General features: G+C 30.0%; 1 protein-coding gene across 3 annotated transcripts; it reads right to left on the reverse strand.

Annotated features, from left to right (window-relative positions):
* Positions 1 to 68: 68 nt before the first annotated feature.
* On the reverse strand, positions 69 to 6,472 carry LOC114422963 (cyclin-A2-4-like). Of its 3 annotated transcripts, XM_028389536.1 has the most exons (13): positions 6,311 to 6,462; positions 5,218 to 5,333; positions 4,653 to 4,980; positions 4,249 to 4,477; positions 3,555 to 3,694; positions 3,120 to 3,212; positions 2,115 to 2,248; positions 1,694 to 1,769; positions 1,313 to 1,389; positions 1,144 to 1,177; positions 778 to 927; positions 551 to 685; positions 69 to 449 (listed from the first exon to the last, which is right to left on the reverse strand). In XM_028389536.1, the coding sequence occupies exons 3-13, from the start codon at positions 4,926 to 4,928 to the stop codon at positions 396 to 398; spliced, it is 1,398 nt and encodes a 465-aa protein (XP_028245337.1). In that variant the 5' UTR covers positions 4,929 to 4,980; positions 5,218 to 5,333; positions 6,311 to 6,462; the 3' UTR covers positions 69 to 395. The 3 variants fall into 3 exon arrangements, with proteins under 3 accessions (XP_028245337.1, XP_028245336.1, XP_028245339.1); XM_028389535.1 differs by lacking the exon at positions 5,218 to 5,333 and having other exon boundaries at positions 6,311 to 6,472; XM_028389538.1 differs by lacking the exons at positions 5,218 to 5,333; positions 6,311 to 6,462 and adding an exon at positions 5,334 to 5,570.
* Positions 6,473 to 24,403: the final 17,931 nt, after the last annotated feature.

The raw sequence follows: 24,403 nt of genomic DNA on the forward strand, positions 1-24,403 counted from the left end.
TAATCGACCACATGCACCCCTTATCGGTTCATAGTGGGATAAAATAATAAAGCCAAACCACAAACAAGTAAGAAAAACTTGATGGTAGGACTGAATTAGTCCAAGGCAAAATATGCCATTTTTGTTAACCCAACAATGGTCATTACTACACGTACGCTCAAAACACCCAACAAGTCATCTTGGGGTTCTAGTTCTATCATGTAATGTACATACAGAAACAGAATATATTTGTTGTGTATATATCAGAGGGCTTAGAATATAATGTAAAATGTACATACAGAAGATATCTCAGGGAATAATGAATGGAAGTTGAAGGGAAGATTAGATTAGGAATGAGGATTTCTTTGTTATCAGTTAGGAGTCCCTAGCATTGGCTTGTCAAATCATCTTTGTCTTCAGAACAAAGTTTCAAGCAGTTTTGGTGAAGACAAAGCCGCTACACATTTAAACTGACAGAATTTTATAATGAACATCATGTAAGTTACTAGTAAAAGGTCAAGTTCAAAAATATTTTGTATAAATGTCAGGAAAGAAATGTTGGTATCTATACCTTGTCTTGTCTGTATTTCGTGCGGACGGCAGTTAGAGGACAGCCATCAGTATTCAGCTGTAGGTCTTGTAATGCAAGAACTGTGGTTTTCAAATCTGAAGCTTTGTAACAGGCATAGTGTTGAAGAGTTGGATTCTGTAATAAACAATGAGTGTCATTCATGTTAGCTAGCTAGCTTCCTTTACATAACTTCACATGTAAGGGAAATATGAATGTGAGGCACTAACCCATGGGTGGTTTGACTGATCTAGTGTCCACCTTGCAAGAAATACAGCTGATGCAGCAATGATAGAGGGAAGGAAATTCAAGAAACCATAGTCCATCAGTGTTAGTTCAGCTAGGTAATTGGCCAGGTACTCCAATTCAAGGCTTTGGTCCTGCACATTTTTTCAGCAGGTAATCAAGTGATTAGTAATATAGGAGATATAAGATTGGTTGGATGGTTAAAAAAAGAAAGGAAGGAAGAAAGGTCACGGGTTTGATTCCTCCTACTAACAAAAACTAACAATTAACATTTTCCAATAAAAAAAAAGTGACTAGTAATACTCAAAACTAAATAATTTGGCAGCATTGCCCAAGATCAATGTTTTCACCTTGTATGAAGCTTGTGCTGCCCGAAGAAACCTCCTAAGAACCAAGAATGTAAAAGGACAATTGCATTAAGGATCTCTCAATAATGCATTGAAATTTTCTTATGATCTTATCAATCATTCTTTTGTAAGGATATAGTAATGATTTAATGATAAAAATGCCAACAAGTACCTGACGAAAGTTTGTATAGTGGGAGCAAACAGTTGATATTCAGACGACTTCAACACTTGTCTCTCCATTTTTAGTACCTGCACGCTCACATTATTTAACAATTGCAAAGTGTCCAAGAATTATATAATATTCTTAATCTTGTAGAATACTATTATTATTGACTTTTGCATAATGATTATGACAATACACAGAATCCATGGTTTTAAAAGTGAGTTTGAAAAGCCAAAGAATATGAGATTGAGATTCTAAGTTCTCGCGCATGTGTCTCTAAGTGTAGTTTTCAATTTTTTATTTGATTAAAACTTTAAAGTTTCAATGTGTGAAACTATAAATTCCACATTATTGGCATTAACATTTTATTGTTGAAGAAGCATCGCATACCTCAGCTTTCGTGTATGTATTGTCTGTGATGAAGCAGAAATCTTCAATACGTGGGGCATTAATTTCTTCGTACTTCCTTCAGTCAAAGAAAGCATAATACAAAAGAAACAAATCAAAATCCATTACAAATAACACAAAATTTCCCATCTTATGCATTCCATCCTTCACACCCTAATCCGAATTATCAAGGTCTCATAGATAACATGTTTCCTGAATGACAATTCATCAACATAGTAACAAGGATATGACACTATGCATTCTCAACGAGAAGAATCAATTTAATGTGGTATCATTCAACAATGCCAAATCAACTAAAAAATTCTGACATCATGATATCATGAATCATGAATGTAATTACATATGAGCTATTGAATTTGACTGAGAAGGCACGATGCCAACTTCATTGAATTTGAGAACTTACGAGGCAATTAGCATGCAGGTGATGCCAAGTAGCTGAAGTCTTTGTCTTTCAATGTAATTTTTGGACAGAAACCAATCTATGAGATACACAGTGAGGTAAAGAGTGTCTGTAACCAATTTGTATTCCTCAGAAACCTGGAAAAAAAAATTTAGTTAAGAATACAACTTGGTTTTTGAAAAACACAAAAGTCTCCCGGGTATCTATTTATCATAAGCATTATAGCAACTTCCAACTCACACATTTTTGTAATCCACCATAAAAAAGTCTTAATATTGTAGCTTTGGAATCAGCTAAATTAATTGCTTATTGACTAAAACTATTTTAAAACCTCCTAGAATTTGGATTTGGACCTAACTCAACCTCACAAAATCGACTTGTAAGATGAAGATGTCCTACACTTATATACGTTAATTTGACCATATAATTAGTCGATGAAGGATCTTCAACACACACCCCTTGGTCCAATAAGAGCCCAATAGTGGGTGGCCCAATAGGCACAACAACAATCACTAGGATAAGTTTTGATATTTATCTCAAAATTCAGGTTTGGTTGTTTCCCACTTACACACTTTAATTTGGTCATATTATTAGTGGATGTGTGATCTCCAACAAAAGTTTCATGCTCTTCATGGAATCTCTTGGTTTTGAAATTCTATCCATATTTTTTCAATTAGCCTGATCACAACTGCATGTTTTTAAATCAATCCTATATTCTTATCCATGTCAATCCTCGCCCCCACTCCCGTATAACTTCAATTCTAAATTGAATGTTGTCCATTTGTCTTGGGGCATTATCAACCCCATCTTAGAAATTTGTAACCCCATATACCTTGTTGAATGTTAAGAAACTCTTCTTTATAAACAGTGATCTTCATATCTTTTTCCATATTACCACTTTGTTGTTATCTTCTCTGTATCACTCAATTTCCTGTGTCTTATACTGCCATTTTGCCAAACATTTTGGAATTATAATTATAATATATTAGAAAATTAATTGAAGCAAACCTCTACAAGCCAGTCAACCAGTATTCCACGCATGCTTTGAGTAATATCTCGCTGCACTGTCTCCATAAAGTTCGGATGAGGCCTTCTTGCAAGCTGAAATACAAAATATTTGACAAAAAAATTAAGGCAAGAAACAAAATCTAAGAGAGGCAAATGATAGAAAGGTAATGGGAATTCTGCATATCATTTTATAGGACTACTAGAAACCCGGAATCCCAGTATCCCGCAATGTTTTCCAATATAGTATATAGGCTTTAACATGTATATTCCAAAGTCTATATATGGGTTGATATACAAATCTTCTAATATTAAAGGCTCTTTTTCTTTCCTCTTCTATAGGGGATGGCAAAAAAAGTTAGCTAATTCCATGCTTTTAAAGCTAGCAGAGCTGACCGAGAAAATATGACCGTATGGCACGATACTTATGGCACAAACCTCAGCAACACGCATGGTGTCGTAGATATCAGCAGCATAGAGGCTGCAAGATTGAGGATCTTCAAGATCATCATCATCTATATTAGTGATGTCTGGATCCTTCAATGCAGTCAAAAGTTTTGGAAGGTTATCTTTCTTGTCTGCAACAATTTGTAGATGCATGTCAATAGTGATCAATATAAAGCTGAGAACATATCAAGGTATTGAACAAATTCAAAAACAAAGTGAAAAGCATTATAAAATGCATGATGACAGATTATGGACAGTATTATAGGATTCCATGCAACAAGTGTTTATAATATTATGAGGAAACAAATAATCTTCAAATTTCTCGGCTCCAACGAGTAGGATTCTCTCAAAAATCTATAGATCAGCTGTTGTACAAACTAGCAACAATTTGAAGTCTTATAAGAACTTACTATATGTGAAGGGAGTATAATACATCAGGTAAAAATGTTCTATTTAATTTTGAAATCAGGTTCACTAACCAAATTCATTTCTCATTTTCTTAATCAAGCAAATATTTGTTTAACTGGCATTATTGTCTCACAAGAGACATTTGCTTGAACACTTACATAATAACGTATAATGCACACTGAGAAAACATTCAAATATTTGATTTCGGTTCAACAAAACTATTGATACTTTGATAGTCTTTCAAGAAACTATAGTACAAACAAATTATGAGTAAAACCTTTCTTCTGAGAAATCAAAGGATGAGCAGATATTCCAGACATCTGACTTTCAGGCAATCTACAATCATTAGCACTCAGTCGTAGAAATTCATTGTTTTCCAAATTAATTGAGCACATAGTATCTTCCGATTGCAATGCTGTTTCCTTTGCTTTGGAGTCAACAGTAACAGAAGGAGCCACTTTGGACACATTAATTTGACCAGCCTTAGCCAGCTTGCTTTTCTTAGCCTACCAGTCACAGAAATTCACTGTCAGGTGAGGGGCATGAGAATAACTTTCCATGAAAGCTACATCAATCCAGCAACAAATTTCAAGAAGAAAGTAAACAGTTAACCATGAGGAATAGTTTTAAATAAAACATTTTCTAGATCTGAACAGTTGGGACATCAGACAAGGACGAAACCTGAATTTTAGTTGAGTTGAAACAACCCTTGTATGCATTTTCACGGCAAACATTAGTAACTTCCTGAAGAACAGCCTTCCTTTTACGCTGAAGACATGTATTATCAGAAACTGCTCCTTTTGAATTGACTTTGGATAACAGATTCTGATTTTGCTGTGCTCTCTCTTTCAAAGGGGGTAGCTGTCCAGATGCACGAAGAGCAGCAGCAGCTCGAGCACGAGTCAATCGACCAGGGAGCTCCCCAGCTTTCAGCGTAACACTGTTTTCTTTCTTCATCTCTGCAATTACTCTGAACAGCACAAAGAACTACAATCGGGCCGTGTGAATCCTGCAACAGAAAGACCGAATCATGAGAAAGCGAAGCAACTAGAATCCATAATACTTATTATTTTTATCAGCTAATGTTAGTTGTTACTTGTTAGTTTTAGTTAGAATGTTAGTGGGGGATACGAATCCACAATACTAATGATTATTGTTTCTTCATCTCAGTAGAGGTAGCATTGTGTAGTGGATCAGCAACTTCACATCAAGAAACAAAATTCACTTGAAACTTTTAAGTACTCACCTGAAAATTTAGCTATTTCCTGGTGGAACTGGTCTATGTTTTTAAACCCAGAGAGATTAATAAATTTGTTTATTCTTTAAATTAGTTATTTGAAATCAAGCATACAATTGGACCACCTGAAATAAGCAGAAAAACTGTTTGAATGACTTTCAGAGTTCAATTTAGCTTGAACAGCATTAAGCATAACAACTCCATAGTAACAAAGGCACAAACAGACCCACAAATTGTTTTTTCTCCTTTGCAATAGAACAGGTCAGCATAAGGTCTTACTGGGGAAAAAATGTTAAAGGTTTTATTGACAATGGCTAACATATGAGATCAGGGCCTAATTTATGTTTTCATCACGTTAACTTATCTTATTTCATGAACTCTTTTTTTTAGGGGAAACTTCTATTAAAGTTTCTTAACGTGCCAACAAGAATGTCTCATCAATAAAAGAGATTTTGAAAAGAAAAATGTCTCTTGCATATCCAATCCAATGAAAGATACAATTGTAAACAAAGAGAAGAGAACAAAGAAAGAAGGGTATTCAAATTGTGTGAAAGATTTCACAAATTGAAGCAGGGATATATAGAATGCACATCAAAGTTTTGAACAGCTCGGAAGGGATAAACAGAGACCCAACAAAAATTTGTCAGCAACATGGTTTAGAAAGAGAAAGAAATTAATCTTCTCTGCGTGTAGATAAAAAAAAAAAAAAAAATCTTTGTCCATGTTAATCAACATTTCAAAAATTTCTAAAATTTTCAAGGAGTTCGTACAAACCAATCAAAATGTGGATAAGAAATGAAATGTTCTGAGATTCTTCTTTAGCCCACTTGGGTTTTCCCTTTTGAAAAGCATACAAATGTGCTCTAATATTACCCTCACTTTTTTTATTTCATCCAAACTGTTCTTCACAGAAAAAACAATCAAGACTCAATCTTTCTATTAATGCCATTATCTGTTAGGACATTCTCTAACAAACTCAACATAAAACCCAAAAGCACCGTCACCCACATTCATATCTTCAACCAAGACATGACATTGTAAAACACAAGACAAAAAGAAAAACATGGTTGGTTTGTTTCATTAGCAATGCAAGAAGAATGACCTGGGTTTATCTTGCAAGCTCTACCACCTCCATTGAAGAGAGATAGGAGCTCACAGACAGAGAGAGAGAAAGAAAGGGTTCCAAGCCTTTCTTTTCTTGGGAGCAGCTTCGGACAAAGGAAGAGACTGAGCGGGATGTGGTTGTTTAAAATCCTGGTGAAGTGAAACAATGCACAAAAAAAAAGGGAAAAGTTAAAAAAAACATACAATAAAGATTGTTTCTGAAGAAATAATAATATAATATATGTGGCTCAGTGCCATTACTCTGTTGACTATTGACTCAAAAGTGAAAGCCAGTTCATCATCTAGTGACAAAGTGAATGAGTGGTGTATTTTTTTTCCTACTTATAATTTTAGATTTACCTTAAGATTGCTCGTGAGATCTGGTCGTTTAAGTTTTGAATTACCTTCGTGCCCTTAGGTTGTCTCCTTTGTTACAATTATTATTACTTGGTTGTTGACAGTGACACTTTACACCTTTGTTTGAATTAACTCAAAGGGTAGTTTGGTAGTTCAGAAGTTTAGGTTGTTAAGCATCAACTTTGTCAAATTGGTTGGAGGGTGGATTCTTTAAAAGTTGAAATTGAATTAGCACATACCCATGACATGTTGGTTTTCGTAGGGTGCTTGTCCAGTCAGCTATGGTGGCAATTTAAACCTAGAAGATGACGGGATTTGTTTTAGTTTTAAAGAAGGAACAAGTGAGAAGTTGTAATTATTTGGTTCAATAATTAATAGTTAATAACTGAGTAAGAAGTGTAATGTCGTGTTAATGAGTAATAGTATATTAAAAATATTGCTAGTACTAGTAAGAATTATTAAATTTATTGTATTAAATATCATTAATTGTTTTATAAATTAATTTCAAATTATTTTTTTATTTTTAATTTAAATTGTTCAAGAAACTTTAGCAAATATTGGTTGTCCTCCTATTTGTGTTCATTTGATTTGGTGTTGCATGTTCACAGTGAAGATACATATATTGTGGAACAGGGAGGCTTTAAAGGAGTTTACCCCCTAAGCGTGGTGTGCGTCAGGGATCCTATTTCCCCATATTTATTTGCCTTGTGTGTTGGAGAGGTTTATTCATCTTATAAACCTTGTTGTGACTAACAAATCTTGGAGGTCAATTCAACTAAATAGAGGCAGATCGTCCATCTCCCAATTGGCTTTCAATGACAACATCCTTTTGTTTGCCGAAGCTTCCCCCTTATCAAATTGAGTCGTAAAGTTTGCTCTCAATATGTTTTGCAAGAGTGTTGATGCTAAGGTGATTTTGGAGAGAACATGCATTTTTTATTCCATAAACGCCAATCGACAAATTTGTCAAGACATTACTTCTAGAAGCGGTTTTCAGTGTACTGATGACATTGGCAAATATTTGGGGGTGTCAATCCTACATAATGGAGCTAATAAGCAAACCTTCGGTTTCATTATGGATAAGTTTAACAGGTGGCTCAATAATTGGAAGAGTAGCATGTTGTCGATGGTGGGGTGAGTGACTTTGGAAAAATTTGTCCTTTAATCAATGCCAAATTATGTCATGCAAATTGCAAACCACCATGCTGTCGGTTTTTGTTTGTGATAACATCGATAAAAAGTGTCGTTCGTTCTTTTATTTAGGGGATGGTGATGAGGTCAGGAAGATCCATACCATAGCCTAGGATAGGCTAAGTAAACCCAAGCTTGTTGGAGGTTTAGGTTTTGTATTTACTAAAATCCGAAGCTAGCACATGTCAAAGTGGATGTGGCTAAGATGAGTTTCTGGACTTCACACGTCGGTTGAGAGTGATCTTTGTTAGTGGACAAGAGGGGGAACTTGCAAAATAAAAGACTTTGACGTTCAAGTAAGTATATAAGTTAGGAAAACGAGAGAAAAAGTATGAATACACAAGTATGTAAGCAGGTGTGTACTTGTGTTCGAGATGTGTTGAGGGTTCGAAGGAACCCAGTACTTATAGGAGTGGAATGGAGCTATGAGTCCTTGTTTGTAGGGGCAGTTACAGCCCTTGTAGATAATTATCGACTTGTAGATAACAACTGGTAGCTTATAGATAAAGTTAGAATACTTGCCAAGAGATAATGTGTAGCTTGTAGATAATTGAATACTTGTCAAGAGATAAAGTGGTTATGGTACATTTAAATAATTAAGAGGTTAGAGGTAACTTGTCTATTGGAGAGCCTGACTGCTAAGGGTCGAACGTCCACGCTCCTATGCCAGGGCTGACATGGAGGGTGGACATGTGTCTCGAAGTGTCACGTAGGATGTCACATGTATTTTGTGGACCCTGGACAGTACATGAGCCCCTTAAGCTTTTAGTCGGCTTGCGGGAGAAAGAGGTTGTCTAGTATTGAAAATTGTTTGATGTCCAGATAGTAACCTTAACAAGTAGAAGGGTGACAAGTTTGTCAAGCCCCCAATCATGGACAAGTGTTGTCTGGTGTCGAGAGCGGTAATCTCGATAGGTGTGAAAGTTGCAGGTCTATGAAACTTGTCAAGCCTCCAAGCCTGGACAAGTGTTGTTTAAGCTACTCCTGTCAAGTTGTCTAGGGTGGACATTTTTTTAGTTTTTCAATTGAGGTCTGATGTGTCAGGTGGGGAAAGTCTTTGTTTTTACAACTCTACCCCTTTTCTGACCATTGGACAGTGCATTAAAGACAAACGTTATATTCTATCTGTTGTTGTGTATGCACATTGTTGTCATGTTTTTGTTTCTAGAATTCATTTGAAATATTTATTGTTTATTTTGAATGAGTGATCCTTCTTTATTTAAAATTATTGCCTCCTAATCAATCGAGTGCTAATCTTGTTATGGGCTAATCATCTTCCAATCATGCATTGTTAAATTGCTTGATAACTTGTCATGTTGTTACTTCTGTTACAAATAGAGAGAGACTTTCGCCCTTGTCAATCACATTAAGAAGTTTCGAGAGGAAACACGTGAGTATGCATGATCCTAGTTACTCATAGACGGAAGTCAAGCTTAGTGAGCGTTGTACTTGTGTTCCTTGAGGATGTGCTTAGTTTACCACCTAAGTGCGAGATTGAGAATCTTGTAGGTGTAGTCCTATAGAAACCTGTAACCGTAGTTCTTGGAAGATATCTAGTATAGAGTTGTTTAAGAGTATAGAGTAGTCGAAAAAGTTATGAGGAGCAGTTAGGAGGCTTAGTGTGAAACCTTAAGAGAGTGTAAGGTCATTAGTATGGCATTGTTTTGCTGAGCATATAGAGGGGTTCGAGAGTGAGTGTTCTTGCGTAAGGTAGATGACCTAAAGAATTAGTGATGATAGTTGTATGATTAGTGAGATAGATCTTAGTTCTCTTTACCTTTAATCCGGGCAAAGTCTGAGGATGCTTCGATGACTACCTTAGTACCCTACGTGTACATGGCCATGTCTTGACAAGATCGATGCCCTATGTGTTCATGGGATACATGGACAGGATCTCCTACCCTGAGTTAGCTCTTGTAGTGGTTTTGGTGATTAGTGCTTTAGTGTGTTTCGAGTAAGGTTGGAGTATGTGGAGTATCTTAAGGTTGTTATAGACCCTTGGGAATCACCTTTCGTGATGGGTGTTTTAGTACGCATTTTAGTTAGATGAGGATGATCCTTAGAGTATGCTACGTCTAGGTGAGAGATAACTATAGATTCTTCTTGGCTAGAAGTTGCTTTGGGATGAGAGGAAACCTAAGGTTAAGATTAGACGTCCCAAATTAGTAGTCGAACCAGGAAGTTGTTCTAGGATTCCTTGAGTTGACCTTAACCCTTGTTAGAGATTATTTGAGTGAGTTGAAGCTTTGGTGAGGTCCTTGCAGGGAATAAACTTTGAGTTTCATATGTGGTTCGAGTGAAGTACACATGTGGGCAACATTAGCTACCTAAGATGGGGAATATATGTACTACATCAAACTTTTGGAAATGAGTTTCCAAGAATTTGGGCAATCGGACGGATGGGCTAGCTTGGCATGTCTCCAATGGCATTTCAACCTATTTCTAGACCAACAATTGGGTTCCCACTTCATGGGGTGCTAAAGGCCAAAGCTTTTATCTCTCTTTCAAATGATGAGTTAAAGTGATTGATTTTGTGCCTCCCAGGGGTAGTTGGGATAATCAAAAGCTTCATGTTTCCCTTCTCAATGATGTTTGGATGACCATTTCTACCTTAGTGCCACCTGTGATATCCAATACCTCTGATATGTCTGCTTGGAAGCATAAACCGGATGGAACTTTTTCTGTTTCCTCTACCAACATTTCTATTTCAAGTCCTCCTATGGCAAATGATCCTTCATTCAATCTCATTTGGTGCTGGAAAGCTCTCGAATGAATGCAAATCTATTTATGGAAGCTGGCCAATAATGGGTTGTTAACTAATCCTAGAAGATTTAAGCTTTGTCTTATTGGTTTCGATGTTTATGCCTTTTGTAATTTAGAATTTGAGACCTCCTTGCATTGTATCAAAGATTGCATCCTTGCCAGGCAAACCGAGATTGCTTTGGCTAAAAACAATCTCTCTGTTCATTTCTTTGTTATGGATTTGCATGATTGGTTATCCAAAAATCTAAAAGGTTCCAACTCTAGTGTTTTACAGGATTAGGGTTTAGTTTTTGTTGGATTGGCATGCTCCCTCATTTGGAGAAGTCGAAATGAGTTCATCTTCTCTGCTAAACCTAGTTCTATCACTAGCTTATGCGTTAGAGTGACTTGTGAAGTTTTAGAAATTCACTTATCCCCTTCAATCTAGTTTGACTCTTCCTACTCCTTGCCAGGTTCTCAACCCCAATCTCTTTATCTTCTGGTGTTTGTATAAACTTAACTGTGATGTTGTCGTTGCTCTAGTGGCAAAGCTCATGTATGGTAGGGTGTTGAAGGACCACTTTGGAACTATTGTTTTTGCCTTTTCTAGCAAGATTGGAACTTGCTCTATCAATATTGTTGAGTTGTGGGCTATAGCCATTAGGATCAAGATTGCTTCCTTAAGGGTTTTTGAAAGTTTTATGGTCGAATCATATTCACAGTTTGCTACCAACCTCATCCAAGTTGGTTGATCTTCTTCTTATGAGTACATGCAGCCTATGTCACTCATCAAGAGTGTTGCGAATTCGTCTGGTATTTCCTCCTGGATTCTCATTTACCGAGAAACTAATCAAGTAAGACCTTTGCTTCTTTGAAAGTTTTCGCTAATGTATCATATGTATCTTTCCCATATGGATTTTAATTAATATTCTATCATTCTCTAGTGGCTCTGACCCTATTTTCTCAAAAAAAAAAAATAGTGTGTGTGTTTGTTTAAGATTAAAGAATGAGAAGGGATCTTTTTTAACATAAGAACACATATATTTTTTATATTTAATTCAAATCTTATCTATGGGGTCTTTAACAAATGGTATATTATTTTCAAGATTCAAATTTATAATATACAGATAAAAAATAAATTATGAAATTGTTAATTCTCAATTATTATTTTTTCAATCAACAATTCATAACATCACTTTCGATTTTTTGGGTTCTCTAAAATGTACATCTAATTTAAAATGAGCTTAACTCAACAAAGTATTAAGCTGTACAAAGATTAATATTTTTAAAATATAACTAATATTCTAGTTTGTAAAGGATAAATATTTTCTTTATTCAATTAAAATTTATATTAAATAAATAATTATAAATATATAAATTATGTTATAATAAAAAATTGTAATTTATAAATATTTTTTAACATATAAGTTATATTTTAAATTTGTTATAAATAATTTATATTGTGATATAATATTATTTTTAACTATTGATAATCTAAAAAAGGAAAAGGGTAGGTTAAAAGATATAGAAGTTAAGAAAAAACATTAAAAGCGCTCTCATTGATAATTAAAAAAAATGTTTTCGTTGAATAACATTTTTTCTTAATGGTCTGAACAAAGCGTCCCATAGCCAAATTAACTATTATTTAATGAATAAACAGTTACATATGCATCCTCCATGAAAGGAGTTTTTAGCGAAATCAAGGATTGAGAGAAAGAAATAGCCTTCTCTACTACTGGTTAAACCATGTTTTGCAAAGGAATCTATTATCATGTTTGACTTTCAAAAAAACATGAACCACACTAATAAGTTGAAAAGCCAAAAACTTCTATGGATCATATCTACCAACTCGATAAAAAGAGTACCAATACATAAGGTATATATTATTCATTATTTTAACAGGCAGTCAGACTCTAAAATAATCTTCTTGCTGCTGGCTTCCTCGGTCATTCTCAAAACAAAAAATATTGTCCAAAGTTTTGCTTCAAGAATAGAACAAAATCTCAGTCTCCTATAAAAAGCTTGAACAAGGTTACCTTTATTATCCCGAATAATCCTACCACACAAAAAACACCATCACAGTTCAATTTAACAAGGTTGATTGGGGGAGAAGACCGCCCACCAGAACCAATTTGACCATAGGAATTTTCCACAAATTGTAGGATACAGATAGTGGATACCCATGTATTCATTTTTATTTTTTTTTTACTGCTCGTTGAATAATAACTCTTCAAAACACTCTCATTTACTATAATTATATACTCCTAAATATTTAATATTTTAACTTTAAGAGGTTAGTTGAGAAAAAAATTAACAATATCTCTCTCATATGATAGATTACAAGTTTAAACATTCATTCATCTCTTTAGGATGAGATAAATTAATGTAAATCTATTGAGGAATGCTAGCCAAGATTTAAGGACCACAAATTGTTATTACTTGTTTTAATTATGGTTGATTTTATATTATATTTAATGATATGTATCAATTTTATATAAAAATACAATCGTTTCTTTTTATTTTTTACAGCAATATAATGGTTTGTTAGGAGAATGTAAATTATATTGTCAATGTCGATCTATATTATTTATATTAATAGTTAAATTTTCATTAGATAAAAGATTTAGTAACAGATATTAACAACGTCTGACCATTAATAACATTTTATTTGTATTGAATGAAATACAATCCTTATAAGTCCTTCTCTTAATCTCATTGTTCTTCTTTGTTTCAAAATATTTTTTAATGTGAAGTATTTTTTTATCCGGACAAATATATGAAAATTTAGATAATTTACACTTTACTCAATTAATTAAATTAAACCTTCTTAGTGAAACATGTTCTTTAAAGACGCTAAATAATTGGGGGACCTTGTCTTACATGCATGAACAAAGTCAAAGACGTTGAAATTATTGTATTTTTTCAATGAATTATCATAATTTAAATGCTATTTATGTTAGGACTACTTTGCAGTACAAAAGTCAAAAGTTTATAAAAATGGAAAAAAAATTCATTAAAAAAATCACAATATTCTAAGCAAAGTACTATGCAATATATTGCTCATTGATTGGTGAATTATAAAGAATTCAAACTATAAATGGTTCGAGCATTTTATGTCAATAAATATAACGTAGAAGTGAAGAACCATTTTTTTCTTGTGAAGATAACGTAGAACTCTAGAAACTCAAATTTCATCATAAATTATTTTAATATATTCACGTATTAGTATAGAGTAAGTCTAGAGATATGTACTGTATTACATGCACTTTTCCTTGGGCAGAACAATCGTATTCCTAAATATTTTATCTGGTTGGATTCCATCAACATGTAAGCGGTTGCTAATTGCTATTAGCAAAAATAACATTGAAATTTAAGGTTTGCTGATTGTGATGTGAATGAGAAATGTAAGCATGGATTGCCAGCTAGGTTTATCAATCAATTTAAAACGTTATTTCTGTTGCCATTAATCTTTTCCTGTATTGTCAATTCAAATGTTATGAAGGGTAGCTCAAGTAGACAAGTACCAAGTGTGAGAATTGAGAACATCCAGATTCAAATTTCTCGTCATAAACACGCTGATTCTCTGACATAAGAAAGGGAACAGAGTAGGAGGAGTAGATGAAACTGTGTTAAAAGAGTAACAGCTAGGCAAGGCAATTAAAAACTTTTAATTTGGAATGTTTTGAAATTTTTTGAACTATAGATAAGGAATAAAATTACAGGAAATGGGGACAATTTAATATGATAAGCATGTGATTTAACAGCTTTGCGACAGATACATGAATGGCATGTGGCTTATCTATGCCCCACAACCCCTTCCGCATAAGTCCTAAGTCCTAACTGATCCATTTGAATATCCTTTATATTTGAGCTCAAAATTTAAACTATGCTCCACTAATATTTTTCAAAGCTTTGTGTCCATTTTATTTAAATTCTCTTATTGGTATAGTATATTTAATCATACATAGAAGACTTGCAAGCATAAAAAATAAAAAAACATAGAAGACTTGCATGCCAAATAAAAATAAACTATGATAAAAGGGCAAGTGTGCACAAGTCAATATGGATCCACAATATTCCAACCTCGTTATTTTTTTTTTCTTAAGCAAAATGGAAAGGGTTTCCTCTAATTAAGGGTTATAGGTAAAAAAAACTAAATCTGGTAGCAAATTATTTTGTCCGTTGAAACTCATCAATTAAACGATAACATTAGTATTTGTTGGTTTATTTTCAAAATATAGGAGAATTTTAACACAACTTATGTCTTATATAGTTAATGGTGTTCCTTAGATTTTTGTCTTGTTTTATTCTTTCGTGTACATCTTGGACCTTTGGGAGATCGACAGTTCGGGAATCGAAATTTGGTAAAGAACGACTTGATTTACAATGAATTGAATGGTTTATACATGACAATTGATCATTCAAAATTGGAGTTGATCATATATTAGTTATTAATGTTAATTATTTTCTAATGATGTAAATAGACCATATATTATATAATCGATTTATCTAGTGGATCATAGTACTTAAAAATATGTTTTAAGGCCTAACTGTTCACAAGGCATCACATGCATGATACTAGCCAGTGGACCACTCCTGCAGAACTGGAGCCAAATCCAAGATCCCTTTGTTGAGGTTTAAATTTCTATGTTGACTCATGTGAAATGTGAACTATTGGTTCTTCATGAGGGACGAAGATGGCGATGAGGAATAGCCTGATGTATAAAATTAATATAAGTCCATCCTAACTTGATTGCGTTTCAATTTTCAATACATATTTGTCTAACAATCTTTTTTGTAGGCTATAACTTCAAGCAAAATTAGGAAGCCATACCGCAACAGTCTCATATAAACTGGGCCTCAAGGAGTTTGTGTGTGTTTAACTGTTTAATTATTCATGGTTTTCCTAACTGTATTAGTTTAATTTAGAGTAATGATATATAAATATTCGTTTTTTGGGTTGGTATCCCTTCTACCAAATTTAATATATTTTTTTGGTTTTGGCCCATAAAAAAATGATATATAAAAATATTCTTATATATCAAACATCTCATTAATACTTATTGTTTGTTTTTATCTATCTTCTTATCACTTTATACCATTCATCTTTCATATATTTTTCTCTCTAAAATATCCATGAAATATTTTGTTTTAATTTATTTTTAGGAGCTTTCTTTTGTTCTGATTAAAGTTCCACGTTTTGAAAATAAGAATCAAATAATGAAAATATAGTAAGATACAGTTGCTTAAGATAGGCTACCAGCATGTTTAGAGCTGTCTTTAAATCTCCACATGCATGAGTGTTAGACGTAAAAGCTATTGAGAGTAGTTTTAAAATGGATCCACATTGAATATTGAATGAAGGTAAAACCAAACAAATTAAACTCTACGTACATATGTTGGTATAGAAATAATGCTAAGTAAGAATAGGGATATATGTACCCAAAAAAAATAGGGATATGCTGGGAAACACTTGAACGTGTCTAGCTTTTGGATTAAGTTCATGTTTTAATCTCAAATAATAAAAAAACAAAAAGTTTTGCATTACACTGCTTTATCTCATAATAACAAGTTACCCAAGATAAACTTTTAACCCTAGCCTTTACGTGAGAGTTGAAAATTGGGGAAAGAAAAAGTCATAAACAACATAGACAAATCAATTATTAATCACATCCACTTTGAATATTATTGCTCGATTGCTTTCAAGGAAGAAAGATCAGACATAATTTAAATTATGCAATTGCATGAATCCGCACTGATATAGAATACATTGGTTGAGAGGGAAGCTTCCTAAAACTAATTCAAAATAGAATAAGATTTGGACCCTTTTTTTGGTACTACTGTACTAGTGAGTTGCGAGAGAAAATAAATACAAAATAAAATTAAAAAGGAACAAGTAAAGGAATCATCACTCATCTTATTTACTATTGTTCAATTAAAAACTTAATTTTGTGTATATATATATATATATATATATATATATATATATATATATATATATATATATATATATATATATAACATAACATAAATCAATTGTTACATATATAGTTGTTTAAAGCTTAATTAACTAGTAATATTAAATTTAAGTCTTAAATATATAATTATGTTAAATAATTTTATCGTTTATAATTATTTTATTTTATTCAAATATAATTATTTTTCGTAATAATATAAGGTGCGGTGTAAAAAAGTTACTTCTTTTCCCATTTCTTTCGAAACAGAGAAGATGAAAAAAAATGAATCCAAATCGTCCATCTACTTTCACATTTTTCTGAGTCACAATTTTATCTAGTCATTTCATTTTATTTCCTGTTCAATTACTACGTAATAACAAAATTAGTGATTCAGATGTTGGCCGGAGCATATACGCCTGGAGAGGATCAAGATGTGAAAAATTATGGAAATTAGGGGGAAAAAAAGTTTTTCCCTCCAATCTCTTCCCTTTCCATCAATAAAATATTACCAAACAAGCAATGCCTTCATTCTCTTTACTTTAACTTCCTTATCACCTTTTTTTAACATAACAAACAAAACCTTTTTCTTACATTTCATAATTAATTTTTCTGACTTTTAACTATTCTTTTGACTTCTGAGTACCTTTTCTCCCCTAACGAATACTCTGGCCATCATTAATTCATTTATATTTCCTTTCCTTTGATAATCAAATTAGACATTCTAGAAATAAATTGTACTTCAAGACAAACTTTGAGTTTGTTTGATTAAAGAAAACATTCTTTTCAGTTAGAAATAAAAAAAAATCATTTTCATGTATTATCGATATTAAAGAATTTGTATTATGAATCAATCAAAAAATATTTCAATTACATTTTTAAAATAATAAATATATACTTTCCTATAATCTCAAATATAAAAAAAAACATTTTTCATGGTCTAAGTATAAATTTTTTTATCTAATTTTATATTATTTTAAAATACTTTTTATTTAATTAAGGTTCTAGTTTGAATGATTCATTTTTATCTTTATAAAGTTCTAATGAATAATAAGTTAAAAAAATATTTTTTTAATTGAAATTGATGTAATTAAATATAATTAATTAATTTTCTTAATTAATATATCATGTTTTTTTTTCATATTAGAGGAAGTAAGTGAATAAATTTATCATATGACAACTTGAGATAAGATGATTTATAAAATTTATTTATAATGAGAGTATATTCTAATTAAATTTAAAAAAAAAGTTTAATGTTTTTAAAAAGAGAATAAGGTCAGTATAAGAAAATTTTGAAAATCTCATTTCATCGTTCATTAGTCACATCACATACATTAGAAGCAATTCGAAACCCAATTGAACATAGCCTACAATACATCACGATTTTCCTATTTGGGCTCATTGATGACTCCCTCAGCCTCAGTCATGACCTGCCCCTTTCAACATCACTGTAATGTATGTACGTATTGAGACTATTCAAAAACAAATTGGGTCATTTGATGAGAACAACAGGCCAACCGTGAGACCACAATTGGGACTACGAAACCAAACAGATCTGAATTCTTTTTCTTTAACAAATTTTAAATATTATTTCACACAAAAATAAAAATACAAACAGAATCAACAGATCCTCTGACTAATTTATACTACTACTTTTCTAGTTTTACTTATAATTTGAACATATTATATCCATGGAAGTCGTTAGCAAAGTGAGACACTTGTTGAGAAGTTATTGCAATTCCTTACACCTATCAAGTTCAGGTAAGAAAGAAAGATCGAATTTGAGTAGAAAGGAAATAAATAAATAAAATTAAGTATTTGATATGAGAGAAATATAAAAGTAACTGCATGTTTTTCCATTTTTTATTCAACTTCATCCTTCTTTCTCCACCTCTTTTATTTTACGTCTTATTTAAAATTAAAAAAAAATGTGGAAAGATTGGCTCAATAGTCTAATATCTGTATTCCTGTTAGGATAATATAATATCAATATTTATAATTTATTTATTTTTTCTAATTATGATGATTAAAAAATATTAATATTTTTTAGTACATTAATTGAATAAAAAATATCAATATTATTTTAAAAACATTAAAATATTATATGATTTAATTCAATGTAATAAAATAGTTATTTATTTTACGAATACATGTTTTATTTTATTAATTCTATAAAATAAAAAATCTATTGATGTAAGAAAATAAATACAATATTAAGTATTAACCCATAGCAAATATTAGTACTAGAACCATAATTTGTACCAAAAAAAGTACTAGAACCAAAACCCAATATACACATTATACAGGGCGACTTTTAGGGCGGAGAATTGGAACAAATTTAGTCTGTAAGATATATTTTTTTTTTTTCGAGATACTTGTAGGATTAATGTAGACATGTCTAAGCTGAAATAAAATACAAAAAAAAATTAAAAAATTAGAAGACACTACTGTGTCAATAGACTCGAAGAAGCATGAATCCACACCGAGCACACTCTTTTTATTTTTATTTTTAATTTTAATTACTCCACAACGATTCATAATTCAGAAAGGTCATATTTGGAAAAATCTTTATGTTCAACAAAGTGATTTGGTATGTAAGATAGAAAGCTTAATGTTTTCTAGATTTATTCCCAGATTGGAAGTCAATTGTAAATGCAAATGAGGACTAGTTTAATGTTTGTTTTTAATTATCAGTTCCAAATGAAATGGTTTTAGTGATGGATCAGTTATAAATTTTTTGCTGTGCAGTATCATAAGTTTTTTTAATAGGAAAAGAAAATAATTCTACTTACATTTTTGTGATGGGAAAATTAATTTATCTACTCTACTATCTATATAATAAAGCAGTGTACGTACCACTAAAATTACAAAACTATTCCTTTTAATTTGTTCAGACCTGTCAAAAAGAGAACCCCTTTTAATTTTTTGTAGTTTCCTTTTTCTTCTTTCCTTCTTTCATTTCTCTCACACGTTCTTTTTTTTTTCTTCTTCTTTCTTTCATCTCTCTCACACACTCTCATTCCTCTTTTTTTTTATTTTACGGTTTTTTTTCTATCTTTTTCTTTTTCCTTTTATTATTTTTTACAATATTTTTTTTAAAAAAATTATTTGATTCTGTCTCATATATTTATTTTTTATTTTTAAATAAATAGTTATATACATCAGTCATATTAAAAAAAAATATAAGTATAAACGCGATTCGTGCGAATGTGCAATTAACTCATTACACTAACTTTACTAATGTTTTCAAAGCATGACAATAACGACCCTGCAATGCGTTACTTTTTGACTTTCTTTCACTTTTTTTTTCTATTATTATCTCTTTAATCTGTATAACAAATAACCATTTTATTATTATCCCACTCATTTTTTCTTAAAATGTTATTTATATTTTTTCCTTTTTATGTTGTATTATTTCTTTTTGTATTTTTTATTCTACATTTTATTTTATTCTTTAACAATTTTAATACTAAATAATTTATGTTTATCAAAATAGTAACATTTAGTTAATATATTTATTATAAAACAATAGTTTGATTTTTTTATAAGGCAACCAAATTTAATTAGTTTAAATTACTTTATGAGTAACATAATAAATTAAACTATTTTGGTTACGACAGAGACAGGAAATATGATTAATGATGGTTAAACTTGCTAAAGATATAAATGATACAATTTTTTCTTTAATTATTTAACATAATTGCATACAAAAAATGCAATAATATTTTTTTTAACTTTGCGAATCCTATAAATTTTTTTAATTAGAAAATATTTTTATATAAATATATAGTTAATATATTAAAATTAATTTATTAAAATGATTTTTATTACAAAAAAATTTAAATTTCTTACTCACTATATCATAAATTAAATTAGTTTAAATTTTATTTTTTTTATGATAAAGATCACAATTATCATTCACATAAAATAATTATTCTCTACGCCATCATGGGTGAACCATTATGGAGAAAACTCTTTTTATGAGTATTTAACATAGTTAGATATCAAACAATCAACAATATTTAATTTTAATTTGAAATCATATAAAATGAATTTAAATATTTTCATAAATAAATAGTTTGTTAATTAATATTTGTATTCCAAGGTTCAAATTTTTGTACTGAAAATAAATTTAAATTTAATTTAATTAATTTTATTTTTTAAGATGGATAACACAAATATTATTCACGGAAAATAATCTTATTCAACATCAATATCGACAAACTATTATGGATGACAAAAAAACTTTTCGAGTATTTAACACAAATTCATATAAAAGACTCAATAATATTTATTTATTTTTAATTTGAAATGTTATAAAATTATTTTTACTTAGAAATTATATAAAATAATGACATATATAAACATTTTGTTGAATAATATTTATATTATGTGGTTGAAAACTTTATACTAAAAAATAATTTAAATATAATTAGTTAAAATGTTTATTACAAATTTATATTTTATATCCTATCCTATACTTATTGTATAATATTTTATTTAAATACATGCATTGTTAACTATTATACTTACTACGAAATAATATTTTTAATAATTTCATAAGCAATACTCTTATTGGTTAATATTTATAGAGTCATGTTGAATTATTTTTACATAAATAACAAATTATGTTTTTAAAATCCTTATTTATTACATAAATAACTTTCAACTAGGCATGACAAATAACTCTAAATTCATTTTGACTTTGACAAATGTATCTATTTTGATGGGTCACTTGTATGACTATTACATGATTCATTCTTTTAGAAAGGACAATAATGAGTATCTTTTTATTTTTGTGATCATGTTAGTGCTACGAAGTCGTTTCCTCCCAAGGCAGTTACAAATCTGTCGGGAACCTTAATCGCACACGAGGTGATATTTTTCTCCTAACACGATTTATTCCATATTTAATGACTTTTATCAACTATTGTTGATAACAATAATGAGTGTCTAACTATTTGTCTCATGCCTATCATATAATACTTTTTTTACATGAATATATTGAAATATAATAGTGTTGAACTATTTTACATAGATAACATAATAAATATATTAAAATAAATTTTATTAAATATATATTTACTGGAAAATAAATTTTATTTCTTTTCAATATCATTGAAAATAAATTATTTGTTTATTTATTGCATAAATATTATCTTTTTTCATTTCTAGAGAATAGCTAATATGTTTGTCTTAATATAAAAATTTAATTTTATATATAAGAAATTTTGTTAGTATCATAAAAAATTTCTAAAATTTATTTTTAATTTGAAATCCTATAAGATTAGTTTTACTTAGAAATCGTATAAAATCAATTTAAGTTAATCTCATAAATAAATTTTTTGTTGATTAATATTTATATGATAAGATTGAAATTGTTAAGCTAAAAAAAATCTAATTAGTTAACATATTTGTTACCAAATAATATTTTGACTCTATGTTGAAAATTATTTTATTAAATATATCTTTATTAATAATATTTTTAACTGTTATCATAAATTTAATTAGTTTAAATTTTTTAGAGTAAAAATAAAAAATATTATTCATGGGAAAAAATCCTACCTATAATCATATTATGTGATAAAAAATTTCTTTGAGTATTTTACACAAATACATATGGAAGACTTGATAATATCATAGAGACATAATTCTTTATCTGAATAGTTAACACAACTGCACATAAAAAAATCAATAATATTTATTTTTACTTTTAAATCTTATAATATCATTTTTAATTAGAAATCATTTTTACATAAAATATATGATATTTTTATTAAAACTAATTTATTAAATGTATTTTTATTACAAGATAATTTTTTTCTACTTGAGATTTTTTTTGCTATTTTATTAAAAGATAATTTAAATTAATTACTCAAAATCATCATAAATTATATTAGTTTTAATTTTTACACAATATGCGGTAAGAATAACATGTATTTTTTTATTACAAAATAATTTAAAATTACTTATTAAATAAGTTTTTTCTTCAAGTATTTCACACAAGTGTATGTAGGCATGGCAATAGGGTCTGTCTCGGACTTGACGGAGAAAACCCAAGTTGACCGGGATTGAGGTCGGGTTTTCTCCCATAGCCAAAGTCAGGTTCAGAGATGAGATTATTAATACACGATCCGAATTTGTCCCGCTAATAATTAATTTATAAAAATATCATTACATAAATATAACACACTAAAACATGAAACTATTTGATTAACTTTTATGTTATGTTACTGTTGGATTAGATTTTATGTTGTCATGTACAATAAAAAAACATGTTATGGTTCCTATTTAAAATTGTATTTTTCATTTTATGAAAAATTATAATTTTATAGAATTTTATAAGCATATCGGGGGTGGGACGAGAAAAACTCGACCTTGTTAGGGGTAGGGATAGGTGGTAAATCTACACCCCGTTGGGTTTTAGGGGCGAGATAAGTAAAATCCAGTCCCGACCTGCCCGTTGCCATGCCTAAGTGGATGCCAAAGATTCAATCATATCATATTAAAAGTAATTTTAATTATGATAAAGACCTCGAATATCATTTACAGGAGATAATCATACCAAGACCATAATAGACGACATAATTCTTATTTTGAGTAATTAATGAAACTACATACCTAAGACTAAACAATGTTTATTTTTACTTTGAAAACTCATTTTTACTTGATAATCCTTTCTACATAAATACATAATAACTATTGAAATACTTACTCAATGTTATCATAAATTAAATTATTTTTTATGATAAAGACCAAAAATATCATTAATGAGAGACAATTATGCTTAATACTATTATAGGCGAACCATTATGAATGATATGACTTTAATTTGGAATCCCATAAAATCAATTTTACTTGAAAATCATATAAAATAATTTTATGAATAAACTATTTTTTATAATAATATTTATATTATGTGGTTGAATTTCTATACTATACATTAATTTAAATCTAATTAATTAATATATTTATTATAAAATAATATTTTGTCTGTTTTTTTAATACTTATAAAATAAGATTAAATATTAGTATTGCATAATTATATAATAAATATTTAAATATCAATTTATTAAATATATTTTTATTATAAAATATTATGTACTGAATAATATCATAAATTAAATTAATTTTAATATTATTTTTTTGCATAAATACATAATAAATATATTGAAATAAAATTTATTAAAGATGGAAACAAGTAAAAATATGAACAATAGTTTAAATTTTCAAATAATAGTAGATGATGACTTAAATAACCTAAAAATTAGAATTTTCTTGAATTATTTTTTTGCTCTATTATTCTAATATTTTTTTCATGTTTAGAGAATATAAATACTAAATAATTAATTATATTTATTTTAATATGAAGTTTTAATTTTATAAGTAAATATATTTAGAACATGCGTAAAAACAAAACGACCCGAGCAAATATACGAATATCTTGCTAGTTCGAGATAAAAGAAAGGTGCATGTAGAAAACTAATTTATTCCAGCTTAATTGTGCAAGGGATTCTCTTTGGGAAAAAATTGTCTAAAAGAGATCGGTATATTTTAATATAATTTTTAATTTCTTCCATATTGATATCCCTACATAACTTCACACATATCTCTAAATAAGTTAATATCTTATAAATTATATTTCTTTCCCCACCTTAGAAGTCTCCCATTATACAGTTGGACAACTCACCCTCCCATGCGTTCAACCCCCTTCACTGAAGCCATTATTTCGGTTTCTATGGGTACTTTCTTGTTCCTTTTTAATTTTTGAATGTGTCATTGATATCATTAGCACTCCACCGTATTAATGGCAATTATACAGGTGGCCCAACTTTACTTTATTTAAA

This window comes from Glycine soja, chromosome 8 (assembly GCF_004193775.1).
Source record: "Glycine soja cultivar W05 chromosome 8, ASM419377v2, whole genome shotgun sequence".
Lineage (NCBI taxonomy): Eukaryota > Viridiplantae > Streptophyta > Magnoliopsida > Fabales > Fabaceae > Glycine > Glycine soja.

What these genes read in the sequence shown, in the direction of transcription:
- LOC114422963 (XM_028389535.1), bottom strand. Translation starts at nt 4,928, where the DNA reads ATGAAGAAAGAAAACAGTGTTACGCTGAAAGCTGGGGAGCTCCCTGGT. An exon ending in TCAACTCAACTAAAATTCAG is followed by an intron (nt 4,478 to 4,652) that starts GTTTCGTCCTTG and finishes TGTGACTGGTAG; the next exon opens with GCTAAGAAAAGCAAGCTGGC. An exon ending in ATCAGTCAAACCACCCATGG is followed by an intron (nt 686 to 777) that starts GTTAGTGCCTCA and finishes TGTTTATTACAG; the next exon opens with AATCCAACTCTTCAACACTA.